Source organism: Hesperophylax consimilis, chromosome 15 (genome assembly GCF_061612785.1).
Source record: "Hesperophylax consimilis isolate HC1 chromosome 15, BYU_Hcon_1.0, whole genome shotgun sequence".
Lineage (NCBI taxonomy): Eukaryota > Metazoa > Arthropoda > Insecta > Trichoptera > Limnephilidae > Hesperophylax > Hesperophylax consimilis.
Window position 1 is genome coordinate 21356689 of NC_142850.1, and position 25089 is coordinate 21381777.

A 25089-nucleotide genomic window follows, 5' to 3' on the forward strand; every position below is an offset into this window, starting at 1 on the left:
TCTGTTTTGGCAATGTCACATGGAACCGTTTATTAACTTTATCGATGCAGCTGTCGCATACGTCATCCACCGTCAGCTACGCTATACACCTTTGTGATCTATGAAATTCTACTGAAATACATATATTTTTTCAAAACGTACATCATGGTGAGATAGATTACGTTGAAAAGGCCAGCATTGAAACAAATATATTACTGTAGTATTTTGGTTTAATTAAAGGAGAAGAATGCATATTAATGATATTGTTTGGTTTAATTTTTAGATGGCTGGGGTTGCTGGAGCGAGTGGTCGGATTGTTCCGCGTCGTGTGGCTCGGGGCGCTCGGAGCGGCGCCGGCCCTGCCTGCTGTCCGGGGGCTGCCAAGGCTCCCCGTTGCAGCTCAAGCACTGCCAGGGGCCCCCCTGTCAAGGTAACCACAAGTCTCTTTCTCGAAACATATCTACATACTCTAAATTTCTAACAACTCATAAGTCACAGAAGTCAATAGTTAGAGCAGAGGGATTCAAATTCAAAAAAATATTTATTGCACAAAAATACAGAGTACAAAAGGGTATAGCTTATAGGTTACATCCTATTTCTTCCAGCTTACCCAATATTTTATTTTATTTTTCTCTTTGCATTTTTATATACCAATTTCAGTAATTCCACTAGGATCACATTTTGGACCTCTTTGATTTCTTTTGTACTTAAATCACAGATGTAAATAATAAGATTCATTCAGTGTAGGTAAAAAGATTTTTCGTGGAATTTTACATAAAAACAGTAATAATGTAAATAGTCATTATGATATCATGTTTTGAATTAAAACTAATAAATAAAACTTTCTAGTAATATCAATGTTTTATTATAAAACATTGATATTATTAGAATTTTAATCTCCTCAAAATTCACCTCAAGAGCTCCATAACTAATGTAAGTTGATGCATGCATAATGTGTTCTGCTGTGTAAGATTACTACTACTTACTACTGTGACAGATGTTATTAATATATTGTGGGATAATTACTACAACTAGGTAACTCGGAAATCAGCTCACCCATGTATGCCACAAACACATAATAATATGTGTTAAGGTATGGTTCTGTGTGTAACTTTGAAACTGATTTCGGAGTTACATATTTGTAGTAATTACCCCATGATATATTTGTTACAGTAATGGTTCCAGAAGAGAACCCTGAGGGACTCCATAGTTTACAGAAAAGACTCTTTAAACATGAATAATATGTTGTTGTGTTTGTTTGTTACGCAGAAGCGGTGGGCTGGGGTGAATGGTCTGAGTGGTCGGCTTGCGACGGGGAGGAGGAGCAGCGGCGCTGGAGGACCTGCGAGCGGGTGAACCCCGCCTGCATCGGCCCCCCGCATCAGGTGCGCCCCTGTCTCTACACTGACAACGACACAGATAATGGTAAGCTTCATTTCTTAAATTGAAATTTAAAACCAAATTGTCCATGACAAAACAGAACATTTAATGAATGAGAAGAAAAAGAACAAAAATAAACCTCACCTCACTTAAACTAACCCAACCTTATCTATTATTTTATCATATTCTGTTTTGTAACTGTTCTGTTTCATCCTGTAACTATAAAAAAATTTCTTTAGTTGTTAAACTTGTTAATTTGGGAAAATTTTAACCTTCCTGCTGGTTTATTTATTGTTCTGTATTAAGTTATAGGTAAGGAATATTTATTTTTATGCGTGACAGTTTTTTCGCACTAAAAGCACTGAAGAACTTATTTTTTTCAAATTCGACAGAAATGTGGTAAAGCCACGACACACTATCTAGTCTTGAATAAAAAAAGGATTGAAATTATTAATTTTATTTCCAATGTTTTTGTTAATTATATTTCAAAACAAGTTTTCATATATTAATGATGACTACCCCACAAAGTTTTCCCATTTATATTATAACAGTATCAATTCTGTTTAGCACAATTTATTATTACACAATTTTTATGTAGAGCGATCAACAACGCGTAGTGGTAATATCAATTCTTATTAGAATCCAAGATTTTTCCTGCCCTCGTGCATAAATATTACCAAAAGTGTATAATAATGTGTTAATAATAATGTTTTTGACACCTTTTGAGTGATGTTCTTGCAATATGTTCCAGTTTTTCTATACATTATTCCTGTTCCTACTGTATTTTTTATACAATTTTTTAACCCTTTTTCTTTACACGGTATTCTGTGGAATACAGAAGTCACAATCATTTGAGGGAATTAGTAGTTTTGGTGGAAAAGAAATATGGAAAAAAAATAAAAAAATTAATAATGAGACTTTGATGGTGTTGCAGAGCTACATGCACTAGCCGCACGCCGGCCAGTCGCCACAGTCGTAATGGCGTCGAGTGCTGGCGGGGGCGAAGGCAGCGGCATGTGGTGGGGGCTAGTGGGCGCTCTCTTTGTCGGCCTGCTTGTGGGCGGCTTGTTGGGCTTTATCTTCGAGTTGCGGCGCAGGCGCAGGGCCACCCGTATCCCCTCCTCACCGCACTACATGACGCAGCAGAACAGTTATGTCAGCGTACCTTTGAAAGAAGTCCCCAAGAAGAGGCAGCCCTCCTTTTCCGGAACTAGCCCCGGAGGTTTGGGCCCCGCCAAAGCCAACAATCTCAACAGTGACCGCGGAACGCCCAAACTCTACCCCAAAGCCATCGCCGGTGATTACGAAGGCGCCACTATGAAACGAAACAGTAATGCCCCTCTGAGGAATAATATCAACTTGGAACAAGAAAAGTTTAACTGATTTAATACCTGATCTGTCGCAAACGTGATCGATCAGGCAGTTATCCTGGAATGCGGAAATCACAAATATGTGTTGCAGAGTTTTAAAACCAGCTCTGGTAGCTCAGCTATTCACGAAATGTGTATTTTTGCTAACTATCAAAAGAATAATGTTCAATTATTTAGATATTTAGCATTAAATATGTATTAATTATTTTTAATTCAAGGTAATCCAAACAGTTTTTCATGACTATCTCCGGATTTCCGACAATTCTAGAGCTGGTTAAAATCAACAATTTTTGGGTGGGTTCTTAATTACACATTTTTTACCCCATTAGCGAAACATGTTAAAAAATGTTGCCTAAAAAATTTCCAAATATGAGATACACCTGTTTTTATTGTGGGCAACAAAGTAAGCAGTGTCGGTTGCAGATAAATTGGACAAAGTAAGTTATTCCAATTGATTCATGGACAGTTTTATTGTTGAGTTTATTAATATAAAAATGTATACAAATAATTAACATTATGGTGATTCAAATGTTTATAATTTTGCCCCTCTAATCATTGAGATGAAATTGAGCCCCAGTGTATTGATGAAATAGCTTTATGTGTGTTTTGTATGTGATGTGGTGTTTAATTTTTTAATGAATTACGTGTTATATTTAAGATGTACAGAAAAGGGCATTTAAATATTAATTTCTTTTTATAGTTGCGATGCCGTCCACTTCAATACTTTGAAAGATAAAATATTTAATTATTTGCTCTAAAAATGTTAACAATAACAAGTTAAGCAATATTTTCTAGTTGGAATATTATTTGAGGTTATAAAAGTTAACGAATATGAATGTAGTAACGAATGAGCAATTTTAAGATATTATATTACGAGACAAATAATATCCAATGTTAAAGGAACACGGGTGATGAATAAAATTAACTTTGAGTGCACAGAACATCTTGCTTTGAAAAATTAGACTAATGCAAATAAAGTTTTATTTTACAGTATTGTACTCAGTATTTTAAAATACAACAAGGACTTAAGGGTAAGTATACTCATATCATTAGAGCTTATTTTGAATCATGCCCTTCTTCCTTTTGCAAACAGATATAATGTATTATTAACGTTTTAAGTTTACGCTGTAATAATTTTATAACGATAGTCTGAACCTAATAATTTTTAAAATATTGAATATTTTCTAACGAGGTTTCTAAAAGGAATGAGTTTTGAACGTAGCACAAATGAGAGGATTTAGGTGTAAATTTGATGGAAATTGAATAGAAGTGAGGAAGAGTTATGTGAAGATCTATATAACTGTTTCGTAATAGTGAGGGGTGATTGAGTAAATCCATCATTACAAATCTGCTTACAACAGCTATAGTATATACATAATTTGTACCGTGTCTTTAATTGAGTAAGCCAAGGCGTTGGGTTCAATCCTTCGCAAGTTCACTGGACCTGAAACAATTTCAGCTTCTAATTATGGGAGCGGAGAGAATTCAAATATTTTCTGGATATGTTTGTCTTTCTTTAAAAAAATGAATTATGAAATACATGTGGTAACTTAGTGACCCCACGGTAATGAAAGGTTTGTTTGCCATTTTGGCTTGTGGAAGGATAAGACTGATAAGTAAGGAATACATAATTATTGTTATTCCATGATTACTTGTGATATTACTCTAAATTAGTGTGCCAGAGAGAATGTTAAATCTAGAGGAAATATAACGCTGTACAAATTAATGACTTTAAGTATAGATAAATGTTATATGTAAGGAAACAGGGTGTCCATTTTGATTGCTTTTTAACATAAAAATAAATTGTCTTGCCTTATTTTTTTTTAAATTAATAGAATTGACATTTATGATTCATTCCTACTTACATATATCCTTTCAAAACATAACTACAGACAATTTTTTCATTGAATTATTTTCACCTCCCAACTTATAAAAGTATTTTGGATGCTTTGTTCTTACGAGAGCAGCAATCCCTTTCAGATTGGACATCCTGTAAACGGATATAGTATTTAGTGAAATGTCTAACAGTGCCATGAAGTTAGTTGCGAAATATAATTAATTATTATAACAGTTTTATTTTTACGTCGTTGTGAAATTGGTTGTAGCTCATATTGAGCAAATTATTAACACATGTCTACTTTTTAGATTAATGATATAAATATGTAACTGTATATTCCGCCAGCTGAAGGGAAATACTTTAGCCATGGGTAAAAAAAATATATTAACCTTTCCATTGCCAACAGGGGTAATCAAAATCTTTGAATTTATTATCCTCAAAATAATAAATTTATAGTGTTGGTTTTTTTTGGACTACTACACAATTTTTAAATAGAGCCTTATAATTATAACATCCATGGGGTATCGCAGTGACCCCTCATGTAACGCAAGTTAATGTGAATTAAGTTAAAGGTTAATTCATATGAAACGTGTAATCCTGAGCCGTAAGTTGATTTTATTTAGTGATTTTGAATGTGGGAGAAACCGGGATCACATAGTCCCACTGGCTCCAGCCAACTGGGATTCTGTTGAGGTAGTCACATTAAAGACAGCTGTTCTAGTGGCCAGTCCTACCTTTGGCTCCTCAGTTGGCGGCCCGCAGCTGTTTTAATACATTAATGATAGTAGGTGTATTTAAGAAACGAGTCTTTGCAATAAATTATTTTATAAAAAAAACACTTGTTTTTCATTATATTTTCAGCATTACACCGTAATGACGATCTTCTGCAATCTTCGGCAAGCTCCAGGGCTCAGAAGCCAGGGGTTAGAAACCTGGCACAAACAATGGTTTTTTTTATATACTTATGCCTATTTAAAACTGATCTTAATATGACTTCTTCAATTACCACCTTACTTGACATGAGCGATTTTTTGTTTTATATAATTTTATATACTTGGTTTTTTTATATTTTCGAGATTCGATAGGGCAAATTCAACCATATTTTTGTCCATGGCTGCTTCACTTATGTCGTTAAGATTCTGGCTTTATTTTACATTATTGTCTTGTCTTAAAACATAAAAAAATCAGTAAGTATTGGAAAAACAGGATTGGTTAGTTACTAGGTTGATTGACCAGTGACCACAAATGGAAGAATTTTTTTGCTACATTTTGAAAAAAAAAAAGTTAACAAAAAATCACTATGATCGTGTGAGGAATGTGGAGATCCGCAAATAGTGCAAGGCTGATGTAAGCGTAGTGAGTAAGATCAAGAAAGGGACGCTAAGATGGTTTGGGCATGTAGAGCGAATGAGCGAAGAAAGGAGTGTAAGGAGAATATACGATGCAAATGTGAATGGTAGCAGAAGTCGGGGACGCCCGAGGAAGAAATAGCACGACCAAGTGAATCAGATACTTGAGTCGGGCCATGTCAAGAGTCAGAACAATAGAAGAGTATGTATGAGACGATTATGAATGTGAATGAGGCAAGGAGTGTGTGCCAAGACCGAGTTGTTTGGCGGTCCATCCTCTCTGCCTACGTGCGGGGAAACGGCGTGATGGTTAGTTAGTTAGTTCCAAATACATGAGTTTTATTATGCATCTAATTGTATACCATCACAACACCCTGTTTGGTTGGCATCACTGTCCACTTCTGATGTCATATTGAGTGTACCAAGTTGATCAATTTATTTTATACAGGAATTTTATTTTGGTATTAAAATCCCCATGTATTTTTAAGTTTGACAAAATTGATTTTGGAGACTTTAAGCTCTAAAATTGTTGTAAAATATATATTTTTTAAATCATGACGGAAATAGGATAAATTCATGGGCAATACCGATACCAACCAATGTCACTACTGAAAACATTTTTTATTTCATTTTTTCCGACTTTATGTCCGGGTTAAATCTTCCCCATAGGAAAAACTAAACCCTTCCACACACTTTTCCACAAATGATCATTTAGTCAATCCACATTATGCAAGTACATTATAAATACAAAACAATACAAGAACAACACGTCACATTACCAGAGATCAAATGGGAAAATAATTCACCGACTCCAGATATTTTCAAATCAGAGGGTTCGTCCCGGCAGAACTTCTAGTGGACCTATAAATCCTACTGATCCCTCAATATAAATATTTAAAAAATCTTTCGTAATCCTACATGTATTTAAAATGACTGATTTTTGCATTTTTATATATAAATTCTTTGACAGATCTAATATGCCTAAATTTGGAATAATAATAATTTAAGAATAAAAAACAAATTTCGAATCTGGCATACAAAATCCAGTACCGATGGGCGTTGTTCCCAACTTTTAGAACGATCAATCTCAGGCTCTAATCAGCCAAGTGATTTGTTCAGTAACGTTCGATTCGCCTGTTTCCAAATATCTTTACCGTTGATTACCGCCCACTTTCATAGACAATAAAAAGACATCATATTAATCATTGTAGGTATTTATTATTAATGCTAATATATTTTTTTTAAATACTGTAGTACATAAACAGATACTTTATATTATTTTAAACAAACGTCTGTAATATGTTAAAAATAAAGTGTTAGCTTGACTTTAATGCTACTGTGTCTTAGCGACGCGAATATTTTTCCTCTGTCAATACTTTTTATAGTTAGTCATTTACTGAGGCAAGTTTAATCCATTAGTTTGGCTTCCTTAAATTGGTTGATCGCTCAGTCGTCACCTTTCCGTTGGAAAGAGCGTAGTTGTGCTTTGAGCAGTGTTGAGTCAAAATTTTGACTCATCAGTTGATCAGTAGAATTGCGAATAGCGGCCGTTAGTATCTATCAATTTACAAAATTCATTCACCATGACGTCACACCCGACACGTCATAGATTTGGTGCTTTTTGGGGGGTCTTGAAAAATCAAAACTTCGAAAATTATTTGACTTATTAAAATTAACTGTAAGTATACACGGTATCCGGAATCTCAGCTAAATAACCCAGAAAATACTTTTCGATCTGAGCATTTCAATTTTTTTTTTTACTTTTAAAATTTTTTTGGCCACCAAAGTTAAAAAAAAGCTTTTGGAATCGGATATAGCTGGTGTAGAAGCATATTAAAATACGGTAAACATTGATATTAACACCCTAGCGACCTATTGTTTTCAATTTTCAAAACTTCCAATTTCGTACTCAAAAACAAAAGTTCAAATAGAAAAACTTCTAAGTACCTAATGTGTTGTAGATTCGCCAGCTTCCCGCTTGTACTACGAGTTTCCGGACACCTTGTATATATTTAAAATATACATACATTCAGTGGACACAATGAAAAAGTAAGTTATAACAAAAGTAAAAAGCGTTGACCTCCAGGCCGCGTCTGAGAGTGATAGTACAATAATATATAATATCTACCTATAATACACATCTATATAATGTACCTACAAATCTACTGCGGTAAAAGGGAAATTGTGATGGCGGTAAAAAATAAATGTGAAAGTTGCGTGACTGGAAGAAAGCAGAAGGAACCCGCGAGAGATCCGGTGAAGACAGACTCATCATTTATTTACTATTACATATTTCATCACAACTACAGCCCATCTGCGGGTTCATAATAGCGATGAGTCATCCATAAGCGAGTCGTACAATTGAGCTAGCTCTTTTGATGAGCCGTGTTCTTACGACTCCCGGTAATCCACACCACGGCTCAATTGTTAGTACGTTATTACATACTTAGATACGCGAACGGCGTCTTACAGTCCGACATCTGGACATGTGTACCTATACCTACTAACTACCTAGCACCTAATTTATCTCGTCTTACGAGGCGGCGTACCGGTAACAAAAGTCGTACGCTGGGAGCTAGGAGTCGTACTGGGGGAGCCGTATCGGCGAGTCGTATCGTACGAGCACAGTATTCTCGTTCAATTGAGTCGACTCTTTGAGCCGTACAAAAATATTGAGCTGGTATCGTGGCTCCCGCTCTTAATAAAATGAGTATACGCCGCAGGGGCTAGTTGTTGATGAGTTCCCAGGGACTTACGTGTTTTGGAAAATTAAACAAATCAAACGATTTTTCTTCTTATTCTGATGTCTTCTACAATTATCGGTGGTTTGCTATAATCAGGGCAATCTTCATCCTTTTGCATCAGCCGAACGATACTGTATCTACTCTAATTTATCAAAACATCGATTTTTGATCGATGAGTCTTCAAAGATGCTCATTTGAATTCTGTAAACAGTGATTACGTAAAAAAAAATTTAAAAATGGTATTTTTCACGGATACTTAATTTGCTGCTCTGAACTTTAGTTTCCAAAATGATAACACCTAGAATATTTCTCAAAATTAGTTAGTATTTCAAACGATTTTCGTGGTTTCACTCTAGGTCAGTAATTTATTTATTTCATATATTTATTAATTTAAACGCCCTGATGGGCTTTTACCACAGACATAGGAATTAATAGACGAGAAGATAATGGCGAGGGGTAAAATCAACTGTTGAAGAACGAAGGGGGTTAAGCTGACTGTGATTCGTCAATAAATAAATCTGACAGTAAATAGGCATCTCGCATTATAATATCACCATTTAGTTCTTAAAAGTAAAATCTGCTTTTGAATGAATAGACATTTTTACATGGGAGCGCAAATTACTCGCCACGTTATGAACTAATTTGCGAAGTCCAAATTCGGCAAAGTAAATTTCTTCTGTTTGCAGAGTCGTAGTTAGTTTCAGAGTATTTAGTTAAGACACTTTTACAAATGTTTCATAATTTACTTACCCCAGTAAACAACGATTTGCACACTTGCGAATCGCTACATTGTGATGTGATAGTATATGTTTCTAAAACTGATCCATATAATACGGTGTGAATAAGCTTAAAATAAAGTAAAATAATGCTTACTTGTGGAATGTAATACGACAATTGGGTTTATTCTCTTTTTCACATCTATTTTTACAAGTTTTCATATCACAAGTCAACATTTTGCCGTGTTATTTCGTAAAATGAACCGATGATGCCTCGACCATAGTTCGCACAAGAATGATGACGTCACGTTTTCAAATTTCACTTGAGGCCATACGCGAGCCCAGCCGGCTCCAATGGAACCGGTATGGGGAGTGGGGATAATACGCTTTTAATCACTTAGGGCAGGTCTACTAATATTCATATGTCTATGGCTTTTACATTATACATATTTTACATAATTTACTGCATAATACATAGTGACAACAGAAGGTTTTTATTTTTAAAACATCAACACAAAAATAACAAACTTTTTTAAGTTCACAACTTATCTACAAGAAAACAACTAATATACGCAATCGCTCTTTAAATATGCTACATAAAAATGTCATTCAGGTATCTTTTGAACACAGGCAAACTTATATTAAATATGTCGATATTTGAGGTGAATTTGTTTCCAAGTGTGTGAAAGCGAGAAATAGGTGCATGTTTGTGATAGTTGGTACTAAAGTTATTGTTGCAGAATAAAATATTTTGCCTAGTTGCTCGAGTAGGTACTCTGAAATCTATGAATTGCAGGAGTTCACAACAGTCTAGTTTGGAGTTAATAATCTTGGTTCCATGATAACTCGACACAGTGACAATTCAACACACTTTTAAAAAGTGATATAAAGTCATTAGAAACGATGATTTTTTTAAACCTAAACTAATCTACTTAACCCAGATAATAAAGTTTTTGTTTCATCACTTTCCATGACTTTATATAACTTTTTAAAGATGTGATGACTTATCCGGTCACCAATAATCTTAAATAAAAAGTTGGGTCATTTATTTTTCTTCTGTTTAATAAACAATATTAGTAATGATTAGCCTTTACAAACAGAGGGCCAATTTCTCAATTTTCAATTTGTTCGCTGGCCTCATGGGGTACGGTACATACAGATTGTTAACTTTGCAGTAGGTGATGTCGCAAACCTAAATATATATTCTAAAGCTGCATTTTTTCAATAAAAAAATGTGGAAAGACAAAAAGCCCCCCGGCGAAAATTTATATCTCTGAGACCAAACAAAAAAATTGTGTCGATTTTTATCATTCTGAAATATTAAAAAAAGGTATGAAAAATAGTCAATTTTTGGCGGTTGATTCAAAATAGTCAGACAAAGTTTGTAGCAATCCCTTTCGTAATTTGTCGTATAGATTTGGTGAAAGCTTTTCTTATAAAACGGAATCCATTCAAAATATCAATCATAACACGCAATCATAACACGTAATCGTAACACGTAATCAATAAAGGTTCAAGGTCAATTCAATAAATGCTGTTGATTTTATCGTTCGGAAAGTTAATCAATATTAAAGTAACTTTTTGGTATTTTATAAAACTTAAATCTTTAAATTGCCTCAAACGCAGATTTCAATAAAAAAAGGCGGATCGCGTGTTACTCATTACTACTCCAGGTAATATAATTGTTTTAAATGTATTCCTGCACAACTTTGACCCAAGAGGGAGCGTTATCTACATTGACGGCCTAGCCTAGTGCTTGAACACCCGGTTTGTGTCAAGTCATTTCCATTCATTTCAAGGGTTAGATTTCCCTCCTTGGTGTCGCGGGTTCAATCCTCTGCTTGCTAAATCCTTGCACAAGCAACGTTGTTAAATAAATTAAAATCCTTACACAAGCAACGTTGTTCGCTTTTGTTGATAGGAGCTTTTTAAAATAGTGTTAGGTTATTCGTATTCGAATTGTTGTCTTTTTAAAAAAAAATGATCCACGTTCGAATAACACCGCTAACAATCTCGAACATTCTTTATTATTCTGTATCATTATTATGTTTTACAAAAGGAAAGCATTTCTCTAATGATAAGCAACAAACTTGACAAGATAATGACACCATCATTAGAGCCTTCTTTCTGAGAAAACACCGCCGCTTTTGTTATAAGTAATTCGCTGTTACAATATATTATTATCCATCCTTGATTGGTATTATTATATACGGCGTCTGGAAACTCATGGTACCTACAAGCTGGAAACTGGTGAATCTACTTAACATAGAGATCCCAAAAAAAATCCATCGAAGTATGTATATATCATATTATTTTTGACTGAGCGTGACGAAGTCTTCTTTTAACTCGACCGTTTGGCATTTCATCATTCTGCAAATTTGTTTGTTACGTGCCAACTCCGGTTCAAGATGGTTGCCATGTTCGATACTACCTTTTTTATTATTCGCATGATGGTGGTTCCTACTAAGAGCTGTTAAATCGGAATAATCAATATTATGGTACCTAGTACTTACCTGCCCGAAGACAGTTTGAAAAAAGAATGGTGACATTCAAAATGACAAATTATATAATTCCTTATTTGAAATTAAAACAAAATGTTGCGTGAAATATGTATGGCTTATAATTAGATAAGTTAGTAGCTTGGAGCATTGGGGTTACCGGCGCGCTAAGTGCTTCCTGAGTTTTTTTTAACATTAAAAAGTCAATTTACACTACTACCGATTATGGGATAACCCTATTTACCGATGAAAGGTGATACCATCACTTTCCTTATATTTTCAAGTACGACTTGTACAATATTTCAACGTACATTTTGCACGTACCTAATTGAGAGTACTAAGATCAGAAAATTCAGAGACTTTCCCTAAAATCTCCCGGAAGTTTCCCTAGACATCACATCACTGGAGTGAAGCCCGTTTTATCACAGCGGACAATTATTAACCGATGTTCGTGGCCCATACTTCGGACGCCAATGTTACTCTATCTATTCGTACCATTGATGGTTAAACGCAACGCTCGTTATATTCTACGTGTTCACAGATGGCGTTAATTAATTAATTGTGTTTAAATACGCTTTTGCAAGGTATTGCTTTACAATATTAAGACAAATCATTTGTTTGCGCCCGTATATACGCAATATGAATATGAATCAATAGTTTTGTTCGTTTAAAGACTTAATTCTTTCGAGAAAGGCACACAAATACAATATTTTACCGATGATTCAATCCAATATTGTATTTGTATGCCTTTCTCGATAGAATTGAGTTTTTATATGGACAAAACTATTTATTCATATTCATATTGCGTATATGAGGGCGCAAACAAATAATTTGTCTTAATACTGTAAAGCAATACCTTGCAAAAGCGTATTTAAACAAAATTAATTAATTAACGCCATCTGTGAACATGTAGAATACAACGAGCGTTGCGTTTAACCTTATATTATTAGTATATGATTCGTACCCATCTCATACCTCATTTAACCTCAAAAGCCCAATTCTACCCTGATTTAAGAGCGATCGCTTACTTGTTACGAATTATTTGAATTCTGAACGCGTTTGTTATTTTGACAGGTCGTAAATTTACGATGTTTATTTTTAAAGAACTTAGAAATTTACCGCCAGAGCGCTCCGTAATAGTTCCTAATTAAGTTTAGAAAAGCTGCAGTAGAAAGTAGTAATGTTTGTTTACAAAATGTGTTTTAGAATAGCCTGCATCTGGAGCACACTGCATTTAGCGGCATTTAATGGCGCCATAACTCGAAACACCGAATAATAAATAGAATTTAAACGTTTGCAGGCGCTTAGAGCTAGTGTAAATTTATTTCATCGGAAAATAGACGTAGTTTAAGTAGCTACTATTTAATGTTCTTGTAAGTACCTCTCTATTTACATGTACTTACTTGTTTTTTTATTTATCGATAAATTTACAAAATAGTCCCGAGAAACTCTTTTTAGCATATTTTGACTAACGGGTACCTCTTCAATATCTTCTTATTTACAGTCGTACTACTTGTCCATATAAAATTAAACAAAAATAACATTATTAAATCTTAACAACATAAATATTAATTCATCAAATAATTTTAACTCATATCTACAAGAAATAAGGCATAAAAAACAAAATTCAATATTTAAACACAAAAATCTAAAACAATTAATTTTTTCAGTGAGCCAAGCCTTCAAATTTTTAATTACAGCAGGTAACGTATTTACACAATATGGAATCATGTAATCTAACGTTCTTTGACCATATTTCAGCAGGTAACGTATTTGTACAACTTGGAATCATGTAATCTAACGTTCTTTGACCATGTTTAGGTAAAATATATTAGTTTATTAATCTTAAGTTAGCTCACATTATCGTGCATGCTAATAATTAGTCCTTCATTATCGGTCAGTGGCTGAGTTGGCATCGCGTTTGGTTCCTACCCAGGCTTCATGAGTTCAATTTCTCGGCTGGCCACATCCCGCCAAGTTCTCCGCCACGACACAAGCAACATTTTTCGCTTACTGTGGTGGTAGTAGGAGATTTAAAAATATTGCCAAGGTATTCGTAAAAAATGTACCTTGTTATTTTGTGGTACATTCTTGATTACCTAAGTTTATCTACGCGTAAATGTCCGAATTTAGGCATTTGCCTCTTTATTTCTTTCTTTAATATCTTACACAGGTAAGTTGATTTGCCGCACAAATAGTGAAAAAATGGAGGGAACTTTGTTCGTAACCCGGGAATGTTTATCTTTCCCTATAAAAAAGATAATGAAACTAGTTTTAAGAGCGTATTGTAGCTTTTTAATTAATTTGATCTGTAGAATTAAAAGGCTCTTCGAACTAGAAATCATAAAATGCAAAAATCTAAAAATTAAAGTCCTTTCTTATTGTAACATTTTGAAGACATTTCACACTGTGTGTTAATGTAGAAAAATCTATTGATGGATTAGATTGAGTTGTTGAGAAATATCCGTTAATTAATCGTGTGAAAATTCGTTTAACTAGCAATCAATACTAGGTAAAGTACCTACCTACCTTGTGGTTTACATTTACACGATTGCCATTGTTAGGAATATATTACGAAGAATTGTCCAATTAAATGGATCGCAAAGGGCTATAATACATGCTGTATGACGTAATGATAGATTCAATTGCAACAATATGTTAACTCAAAAGTATTTTATGATAATAGGTTTTTAAGGCATTCTTAAAAACCATGAAAATTACGAATTCTCCAGAAAACAAAAACAAAAAATAGCCGTCACGGGACGCCTGGCAGATGTGACATAAATATTTACTTTTAATGAAGGAAGTTGAAATGAAAAGTTGAAATATTTGTGATAATAAAACCATTTATTTTTATTATCATTTGTAAATAGATCCATTGCCAATTTTATTGAGAATAGAAGCTAATTTACCGCGCAGAGTTTTGGCAGCCGGGGGGAAAAAGCCGACGGTTCACGAGGCTGGCCGAATGAAGTGTCGTTCCCTGCAACGGCGTTGTCCCGTCTTGCCACGCTTGCTTCGCTAGAGTCGGTTTTACCCTCCTAGGAGCGCCAAAAGATTTTTTCATCTAAAATGAATGATCAGGCAGTGTCGATACAAGAAGTGTCGGAATTCGTATTTAATTGAAGATTTTTTTATTGGTTATGTTTTAATTGGCAGTTAAGTTTTTTAATAATAGAATATTTTCCAATTAAAAAAATAAATAATGAGAAAATAACGAAACTCACTTATTGATGATTTTTTTTTGTCAAATCGAGCCTCATGTACAGTACAATCAACCTTATGTACAGTTTTTAGCACAAACACAAGCACCCTATCTTTCATGCTAATTCCGGTTGTATGTTATGATGTGAGTCAATGAAATATTCCTTCGTAATGCAAAATTGGAACTGATGATTGTGTGAATTCAGACAAGCAAAAAAGTAGGTACCTACCTGTTATCAGGAAATTATTTCGTTGTTGTAATTAGTGGTTTCTGATAGTAATTAAGTAGAAACGTGCCATAGAGCTTGCGAAAACGGCTTTCAAAGTTGCATCCCAAACCTTACATTATTCGAAAGACTGATGATTTTTCCACGAATGTTGGTTTATAGAGAGTTTTTCATTTTTCTCAGTCCTTTCGGCACCATATAGCCCGAGAAATCGGCTTTTAATGTTCTACCACAAGAATCGCATAATGCCAATAAAAATTATATTTTTTCACTAATGCTTCATTTTGTAGGTTTTCTCATTGAATCCTCTTCAGACCATAATTTTTAGTAAGAATCCAACATTACAATGTGGAACGTGACGAAGAACCTGCGAAAACTGATTTCAAAATTCGAATCAAAGCCACAACAAAATTCCCATAAAAATTATGATTCTTCGGCGAATGTTGGTAAAAAGCACAAAACACTGATCTACGAGTACTATACAACACAGACTTTCAGAAAATGTATAAGCTGCTCAACGTTTTGTCAATTAGACAACTTTATGCTAGAGCATCGATTCATTCCCTCTTCAAATAAAAACTACATATTCTGTTTTTTTTTTTAAATTTTTTTTTTAATTTAATAAAATCAAATTTAACAATACAATTACTAATTTCTCTGCAAGTTCAACAATAAACTTAATTCCTTAAATATAGAAAGAAAGGGCCTTAGTTAAATTTACTTGAACAATTAGTAATCAATAAAAGAACCAATGACCCTAATATAACATTAATTAATAAAGTAAGGAAAATTATTTATTCCCCGCTTCTAAGTATGTTCACAAAACCTAAACAATATAACACATTTAAATAAATTGATAGCAGCCACATCATTATTAAACAATTAAGATAACATTAATATGGGGAAAACAGACTTCAAAATACCCCCACAGAATATGAAATCTATTTTCACAATTATTTTATCAGTAAATACGTTAAACCGGTAATAAATCATTTTAAATTGGGAGGGGGTAAAATAGAATCATATAAATAAGTCGTCTAAATGTGGTTATAACCACGGTTTGAAAATGGCCTTGGAAGCCGAAACAGCTGAAACAATAACAAAAATCAAAAAATACTTGCAGAACTTAATAATAATATTATTAAATGTGATTATAAATAAAATTTAATAAAATTTAAATGAATTTCTACGAATTAAACACAAAAACAAGAAATAAGAACATATTCCCTTCCAATCTCAGTCCTCAACAATAATCAGGACTTTAGCAAACCTAACTCTTAACATCCCACCAATACTCCACCCACACTGTTTATTTTATGTACTATTCTGTTAAACTGTATAACTGCTTGCCACCTACTTTGAAACAACCTGCTGATAATTCACTAATAGACAAATTAAAAAAAAAAAAACAGATAACAGAATGGATACAAATTAAAGGTACACAATTTTTCCAAAACCTATTCACCCCAAACCAAACACAAAACAATTTAATTAGCATGTACAGGGTTTTCCAATAAGAGGTGTTATTTTGAATAGCCCGCTATTTCGGTAGGTGTTACTTTTGAAGCTGTCATTTTTTAACATTTGACAAGTAGAGACTACGTCATTAATAAAAATGGAACGATACACGCTTCAACAACGCATTGAAATTATTAAAATTCACTTGAGTGAATCAAATGCAAATCATCTTGAGTTATGAGGCCCATTTCCACCTCGGTGGCTTCGTCAACAAGCAATATTGTCTCATCTGGGGCTCGGAAAACCCAAGAATTATTGTTGAAAAGCCTTTCTATCCTCAACGTGTGACTGTTTGGTACGGTTTATGGTCCGGCGGAGTCATTGGACCTTACTTTTTCGAAAATGAGGCTGGAGCAACAGTTACGGTGAATGGATTGCGCTATCGATAGATGATTAATGATTTTTTATGGCCGGAATTGGATGGTATTGATCTGGACAACGTTTAATTTCAACAAGACGGAGCTACGTGCCACACAAGCAACGAAACCCATTGATATTTTACGATTGAATATCAAAATAACACCTCTTATTGGAAAACCCTGTAAATTGTTTTTTTTAGTTCTATTAAATAGATTATTGTTGAATACTTATTTGGTAAAGTTTTTAAATACCATCATTTTAAATACTAGCATTAATTATCATCTAATTTTGTTTTATTATTCTTTTTGTCTTAATCATTAAGTACACTTCATGTAGTATCCTTTTTTTCACTAAATTATAATACATTGTGTCTATGTAATATTATGATGTACTTTAACCTCGACTAACCTAATTTGTATACTATACTGCCGCCATGGGTTGAACCACAATATCCTCCTTGAGAATCTCAACGACGATGCTGTGTTTTTACTTATGGCGGCAAAATAACACTTTACCTAAAACATGCGAACAAGACATCACAGTTTCTCTTAGTGAGGAGTTCACAGACTAACCCATAAAGTTATTATAATTATTAACATTTTTTGTACAACCGGTATGCGTTAGGAATAAAAAAATAAATTGATCTAGTTTTTATTGTTTATATTTGTTAAAACATGAAAATAAAAACACGCACAAATTCTTGCATCTTTTCATAATTTATTTTCACAATTTTTTGTTCATTTTGTATAAGTACCGACATACATTTTTAAATGCTTTCTAACAACGATGCGGCGTTACTTACATAACTAATGATTTCCTTATCTCTCAATGTGTATAGTTTATTTTTTTGCACACTTTTTTGCTCCAGAGCGGTAGATACTCTCAATGTGTATAGTTTATTTTTTTTTGCACACTTTTTTACTCCAGAGCGGTAGATATTCTCAGTGTGCCTTGTTTAAATACCACCATTTGATTTCGAAACGCAGCTTGAAAGCTTTAGCCATCAACAATAATCGCAGTGACAGCAGTTCGTGTTTACACTTTGCTCTTGCAAAAAAACTAAAAAAAACCTCCGAATTCGTGTGCAAACAGTATTTATATGGAAAATTTAAGTGCCAAAAAAGTTTATTTGATAAAACAGTAATAAAATAATACTATTCTAGCGGATTCTAAACATTTTTATCGAAAGTTTTAAAACAACCTAAGATTGTGTGTTTGTTCTCATTGAAATGTCCATCCCACCGATGCCTGATGAATGCTGCCATCGGCGTAAAAAAAGAATGCTGGATAAGATGACGTCCCCATCACAAAAAAAGGCCTCGGGAATGATTTCTCCAGTGGTTGAAGATGAGGAATCTGACGGAGCATCGGACTATTCCGACGTGTCTGAAAATGATAGTGAAATCCCAGTGTCCTCAGTACAGATACTGAACGACACTGAAGCAAGTCTAAGAGCACTCCAAGATGTCCTTGCTGAAAAGCAGTCAAGAGTCTCAAAGGATCAACAACTGCGGATAAGCGCATAGGTATGTATCCGCTGTATTCAGATCAGTTTCACAGCTGTTATTGGAACGAGAGGGTTTCAAAGCTGATCTGGCAACAGTCAATGCCAAATTAATAGTGGCAAAGGGAGAGATCGCGATTGAAAAAGCAGAAAACCAACACAGGTTAGAAAAAATATTGCAGTTGGAGTCAGATCTAGGACCAGTGATGCGTAGAGTAGCCGATGCCACGGAAGCAAGCCTATCGTTTGCCGATATTGTGAAAAATGGCCCACAGAAGATGATACCATCAATCAACCGCTCAGGACTTAACGTTGGGACCCCCAAACCTGCTGTATGCATCTTCCCAAAGCTGGATTCTACAAAAGATAGCGACGATACGAAACAGCTACTAAAAGATACATTACGACCATCAGAACTTGGAATCCGTGTGACGGGTATTAGGAGAATCAGAAACAAAGGCGTTGTAATCCATACTGCAACACAAGAAGATCAGGATAAAATACTGAAAACCCCATGTCTAGCAAACTCGGACACTCTAAGCGCTCGATTACCAACAAAACGGCTTCCAAGGGTGATTTTCTTCAACTTTCCTCGTGACCTAACGGACGAGTGCTTCCTAAAAAATGCCTTAGCAGGAGCCCAGGACAAAGCAGGCCTAGATTTCGCAGTAAAAAGTTGCAAGCTAAGTCACCTTGCTGGCGCTCGAACTGGATCAACTTGCCACCGGGTCTTCGAGGTTCCTGCCCACATTCGTCACGTGCTGGTGGAGCAGGGGAAAGTCTTTGTGGACTGGAATGTGTGCCGTGTTCGTGACTTCATTGGACTTACAGTGTGCTCCAAGTGCCAAATGATCGGACATTCCTTCAAGTTTTGCAAGGACCAGCAAAGATGTGGACACTGCGCAGGCGAAGGTCACGCCCGGATAAACTGCCCAAAAGCCGCCGCCAAGCCTGTCTGCGCCACCTGTACAAGATTTGGGAAGCCCGCTGCACATCCGACTGGAGACAAGGACTCCTGCCCGGCCTACAAGGCTGCCCTTGCCAAGGACTTTGCAACTATTGATTATGGCGTCTAATTACATTGAAGAAGATGACGAGGTAGATTACGAAAATACTCATAATTTCTGTGATTGGCTAAAGTTTCATAGCAACTACAATATGGAAAATATTAATATTGTTCAGTTGAATGTTAGATCGATTTATAAATACTGGGATACTTTGAATGTCTACTTAAATACTTGTTGGAAGCATATTCATGTGTTAATGTTATGTGAAACGGCTATAACACCGAATCTTGTCTGTCTGTATAATATTCCTGGATTTAATTGTTACAACTATTGCCGAACTAAAAAATCTGGAGGAGGTATATTGCTATATGTTCGAAATGAATTCACATTTCAACAGAAAACAATAGAAACAAATCATTTTGAATGTGTGCTTGGCTCTATGACACTTCCAAACAAGAGTATTTTAAACATCATAGCAATATACCGCCCCCCCCAACTCTAGCCAACCACAATTTCTTAATGAAATATCTGCCATTCTGCATACTATAAGCCCCAAAGAAAATGTTTTACTTATAGGAGATATTAATCTAGACTTGTTAAATTGTCAAAACCCTATTATTATGGCATATGAAAATATAATGTCGGATAATTATTTAATCAAATGTATTTGTGACGTAACTAGAGAAGCAGTTTTAGCAGGAAAAGTTACTCGTACTTGTTTAGACCACATATTTGTCCGATTTAACAGTGGATGTAAACAAAGCGATTCTCTTTCCTCATGTGTATGTAATAATATTACTATAGCGGATCACTTTTTAACTGCAGTTAATATTAAATATAGTGCAAGGAAAGAAGCCCCAGAACACGGGGAAAGAATTTCGTTTTTATCGCAAAACAAAATCGACAAAAACATTCATAATTTTAAGTGGCACTCCTTGCTTGAGGAACAAGATTGCAATATACTATATAGTAAAATTAAAAACAACTTTAAGAATTTGTATGAACAGAGTAAAATCGTTATGAATTATAAACCCAAAAAAGACCTCTGTCAATAAAACCTTGGATAACTTCTAATATCTTAGAAAACATTAAAAAAAAAGATTCATTGTACAGAAGGTGGAAGAATTTTCCTAGCAATCAATTCTTTGAATTGGAATATAAAACTTTCAGAAATAAGGTGACAAAAGAAATTATTAAATGTAAGTCTACCTTTTTTAACAATAAATTCAAAAATTATTTTGGAAATACAAAAAAAACTTGGGATGAAATAAATAAATTATTAGGACGCAAGTCCAAAAGTAGTTGTGACGAAATAATCTCGAAATATATGTTAAATACGAATAATGAAGAAACCGTAGCAGATAAGTTTGTTGAATATTTTACAAATAGTGTTAGCTCTATGATACATAAATGTGATTATTTAGCATCGACCGTCAGGCCGAATGAAGTGCAACATAGTATGTACCTACCCAGAGCTACCTGCCAAGAAATCAATATTATTGTTAGCAAATTAAACAATTCAAAGTCACCAGGGATTGACAACATTCGAATGTTTGACATTAAGACACATATTAATATTTTAGGGCCTGTTATAACACACTTTATCAATTTAATTTTATCGCAAGCAGTAATACCAGATGAACTAAAAGGTAGCATCATTAGGCCAATTTACAAAGGGGGCAAACATACAGATATTCAAAATTATAGGCCAATAAGCATATTGCCAGCCCTAGAAAAAATACTTGAAAAATACATTTCCATAAAACTTAATAAATATCTAGAATCTTTCTCTTTGTTGGATCCCAACCAATATGGATTTCAAAAGAAAAAAAGTACGGAAATGCTGCTTCAGGAATTTTCAAATCACATAAATTATGAATTAAATCTAAAAAAACAAGTTTTGGTTTTATTCATAGATAACTCTAAGGCATTTGATACCATTGATACAAATAAACTATTAGAAACACTGGAGGCAATAGGAATTAGAGGAAAGCTGCTAGTTTTATTAAAAAATTTACTAACTGATCGACAAATAAGAGTAAAAATTCTTAAAAAATTTAGCAAAAGAAAATATATCTCAACAGGTGTTGCACAGGGGTCAATTCTAGGGCCAACCCTTTATATTATTTATGTCTCAATTATGAGAAAATTGTTTTCATTTGTTAAACATTTTGTATATGCAGACGATACGGCGCTCGTAATATCGCACGAAGATCTGGTTACTGCAATGAACCTTATGCAACATGATTTTATTGCCCTACTGAAATGGTCGCATGATGCAGGCCTCTTTATAAACGCCAAAAAAACTAAAATTATGCACATCAGATCTCCACACGCCAGATGTAATGTAATTCCTTCATTATATACACACACATTTGACTGCATACATAAAAATGTTGCACAGCCCTGTTCATGTGAAACCATTGATTTTGTCAAAAGTTATGTATATTTGGGTGTTACTATTGACTGCTACATGAAATGGGATGTACAAATTGCTAATGTTTGTAAACGTCTACGAGCTATTGTGGGTAGGATTTATAAAATAAAATATTTCGTGCCTATAAGTACTTTAAAGTTAATCTACTTATCTCTGGCTGAATCCACTATACGTTATGGAATTACTTCTTGGGGACATTCTTGTAAAACAAATGTAAGCTATATACAAACATTACAAAACTCCATTATAAAATTGTTAATCCATAAATATGACAATCAACACAGAAGTAACATTAAATTAATATACAAGTCTCTGAATATTTTACCTGTCAGAGGATTATTGTTTTATAATATTGTAAGTCAACATGTTATATTGTCTGATTCATTGTATAGGGAAAGAGTTTGCCATAAACATAACACAAGATTCACTCAAAATGAAGGACTGGTAGTTCCGAAATGTACTAATAAATATGGTGAAAGAACTTTAAACTATATAGTACCCAAAATGTTTAACTTATTACCAATGACAATTAAAAATAATAACATGTATACTGCTAATGTTAAATATAATCTAAGGAAATGGTTATTGGATAATAATGATCTATACTGATGCCCCTGAAATGGAATTCATATTCTTAGAAAATGGAAAAACAATTATTTTGTAATACCTGACTACCTACCTCTATTTATGAAACTATTGATGTACTTGTTGATAATACTAATTTGTTCATACATTTATTTTTACTTGCTTATTTTATAAGGCTTTTATGTTTTATGTTGATAATACTAATTTGTTCATACATTTATTTTTACTTGCTTATTATATAAGGCTTTTATGCTGCTATTTAAACTTTTCTGCAATGTAACCAATTTATGTAATTATGTACCGTTCAAATTGTATCTTATGAATGTATAAATGTTGTCTCTATGTCCCTGCTGACAAACTACATAAGTAGTTTAGCGGGTTTAAATGTGAATAAAAAAAAAATAAAAAAAAATAAAAATGTTTAGTGACCAGATCAGATTAGACAGGTACTTCGCTATCTTTCCCTACTTACCCATCTCTCATGTGATTTTGTTGTTGTTGTATTGTGTATCTTTATGGGTTTCAAAAGAATGTAATACTCTCCCCAACCCCTAAAGACAGGAAGTGCACCGGGGAGGGAGTGGGGAGGGGACAGGGAGGCAGGGAAATGAAGGGTAGGTGGAAGAAAGAGGGAATCACCCCTCCGACCCTCTTCTCGGACAGAATCGATTGTAAGAAAAATACAAACTAGAAACACTGAACCAATAGTCATAGTCAAATACCTTCTAACCGATAATACTTGGAAGAAGCTAATAATTTATTTCTGTTCCTTGAAGCACTTAATTATGTTGAACCATGGAATTTTTTTTTACAACTTGTCATATTTGGTCCTTCCATTTCAGATTATTATCGATAAATTACCCCTAGATATTTTATTATGTTTGTTGTTTTTAACATTCAAATAAGGGTATTTTCAAATACTTTGGTGATCGCGGAACATCTGGGCCTAAGGCTTGGAATAAACTTCCTCCGGAACTAAGATCCATAACAAGTCCAACAGATTTCAGGTCTAAACTAAAAACTTATCTTTTTAAACTTTCATATCCTTAAATTAAATATTCCATTCCTGAGAGAAAGTCAAATTATATCAAATTTTCCAATTATGTCCTAAATCCTGTATCTAAATTTGGCTAATAAACAATTAGTTAATGTTAATTAAGTGCAAGTGACCTACCAGGTGAGTATGGTACTGTATATCATCTCCATATATAGTTAGTAGATCATTGTATAAGTGTATTATATATTTGTACAGCACCCTTGAAGTGATTTTGCACAAAAACGGCGCTAAATAAATCATCGAAATATATATATTTTTTAAACTTTTTTTCCGGCTTAAATCTTCCCCACAGGAAAAACTAAACCCTTCCACACACTTTTCCGCAAATGATCATCTAGTCAATCCACACTATGCAAGTGCATTATATAAGCATAATAAATACAAAATAATACAAGAACAACACGTCAAATCACCAGAGAACAAATGGGCAAATAATTCATCGACTCCAGATATTTTCATATCAGAGAGTTCGGCTCGGTAGAACTCCTAACTGGACCTATAAATCCTACTGATCCCTCAATATAAATATTTAAAAAATCTTTTCTAATACGCCTAAATTTTGAATGAAAGTAATATTTTTTTAGTCTAAGAATGCCAAATTCTTTTAATCTAATTTCCTAAATCTGTGTATTTTCTTATTTTTACAGGAATTTGGAATAGCGACATCAATAATATAAGTTTTTTTTAATTTTGTCATGTAAAACTATATCAAAGGAATATTATTATTATTATTAGAGCTTAAAAATGTAATAATTGAATAATTTGTATAGCATAATAAAAATCACCTCAAGGGCGCCAAATAAATAATTAAGCAAAGAGGATCATAATCCTACCATAAAGTCAGAAACCTTTCTCTATCCTAGACAGGCGACATTAAATAACCTAGCTAGAATTTTTAATCTTCGGCCATTTAAAAAAAAAATCTTTAGTCCTAAAATTGAACAACAAAAAATAATTCTATAGTAATGAAGTATATGTAATTGCATATACGTCATTACCATAGACTTCCTTACCATATAATACTATAGTAATGAAGTATATGCAATGTACAGTCATTGCATATTGTATATTGCATAGACCATAGACATATGAATATTAGTAGACCTGCCCTAAGTGATTAAAAGCGTATTATCCCCACTCCCCATACCGGTTCCATTGGAGCCGGCTGTGCTTGCGTATGGCCTCAAGTGATATTTGAAAACGTGACGTCATCATTCTTGTGCGAACTATGGTCGAGGCATCATCGGTTCATTTTACGAAATAACACGGCAAAATGTTGACTTGTACTATGAAAACTTGTAAAAATAGATGTGAAAA

General features: G+C 33.9%; 1 protein-coding gene across 1 annotated transcript in view; it reads left to right on the forward strand.

The window, feature by feature from the left end:
• Positions 1-5399, forward strand: part of Sema5c (Semaphorin 5c) — a 77250-nt gene extending 71851 nt beyond the window's left edge. Inside the window, exons 12-14 of the mRNA XM_089640048.1 lie at positions 263-409; positions 1249-1404; positions 2294-5399. Coding sequence (XP_089496174.1) covers positions 263-409; positions 1249-1404; positions 2294-2742 — 752 coding nt within the window. The 3' untranslated portion in view covers positions 2743-5399. The remainder of the gene's footprint in view (positions 1-262; positions 410-1248; positions 1405-2293) is intronic.
• The last annotated feature ends 19690 nt before the right edge of the window (positions 5400-25089 follow it).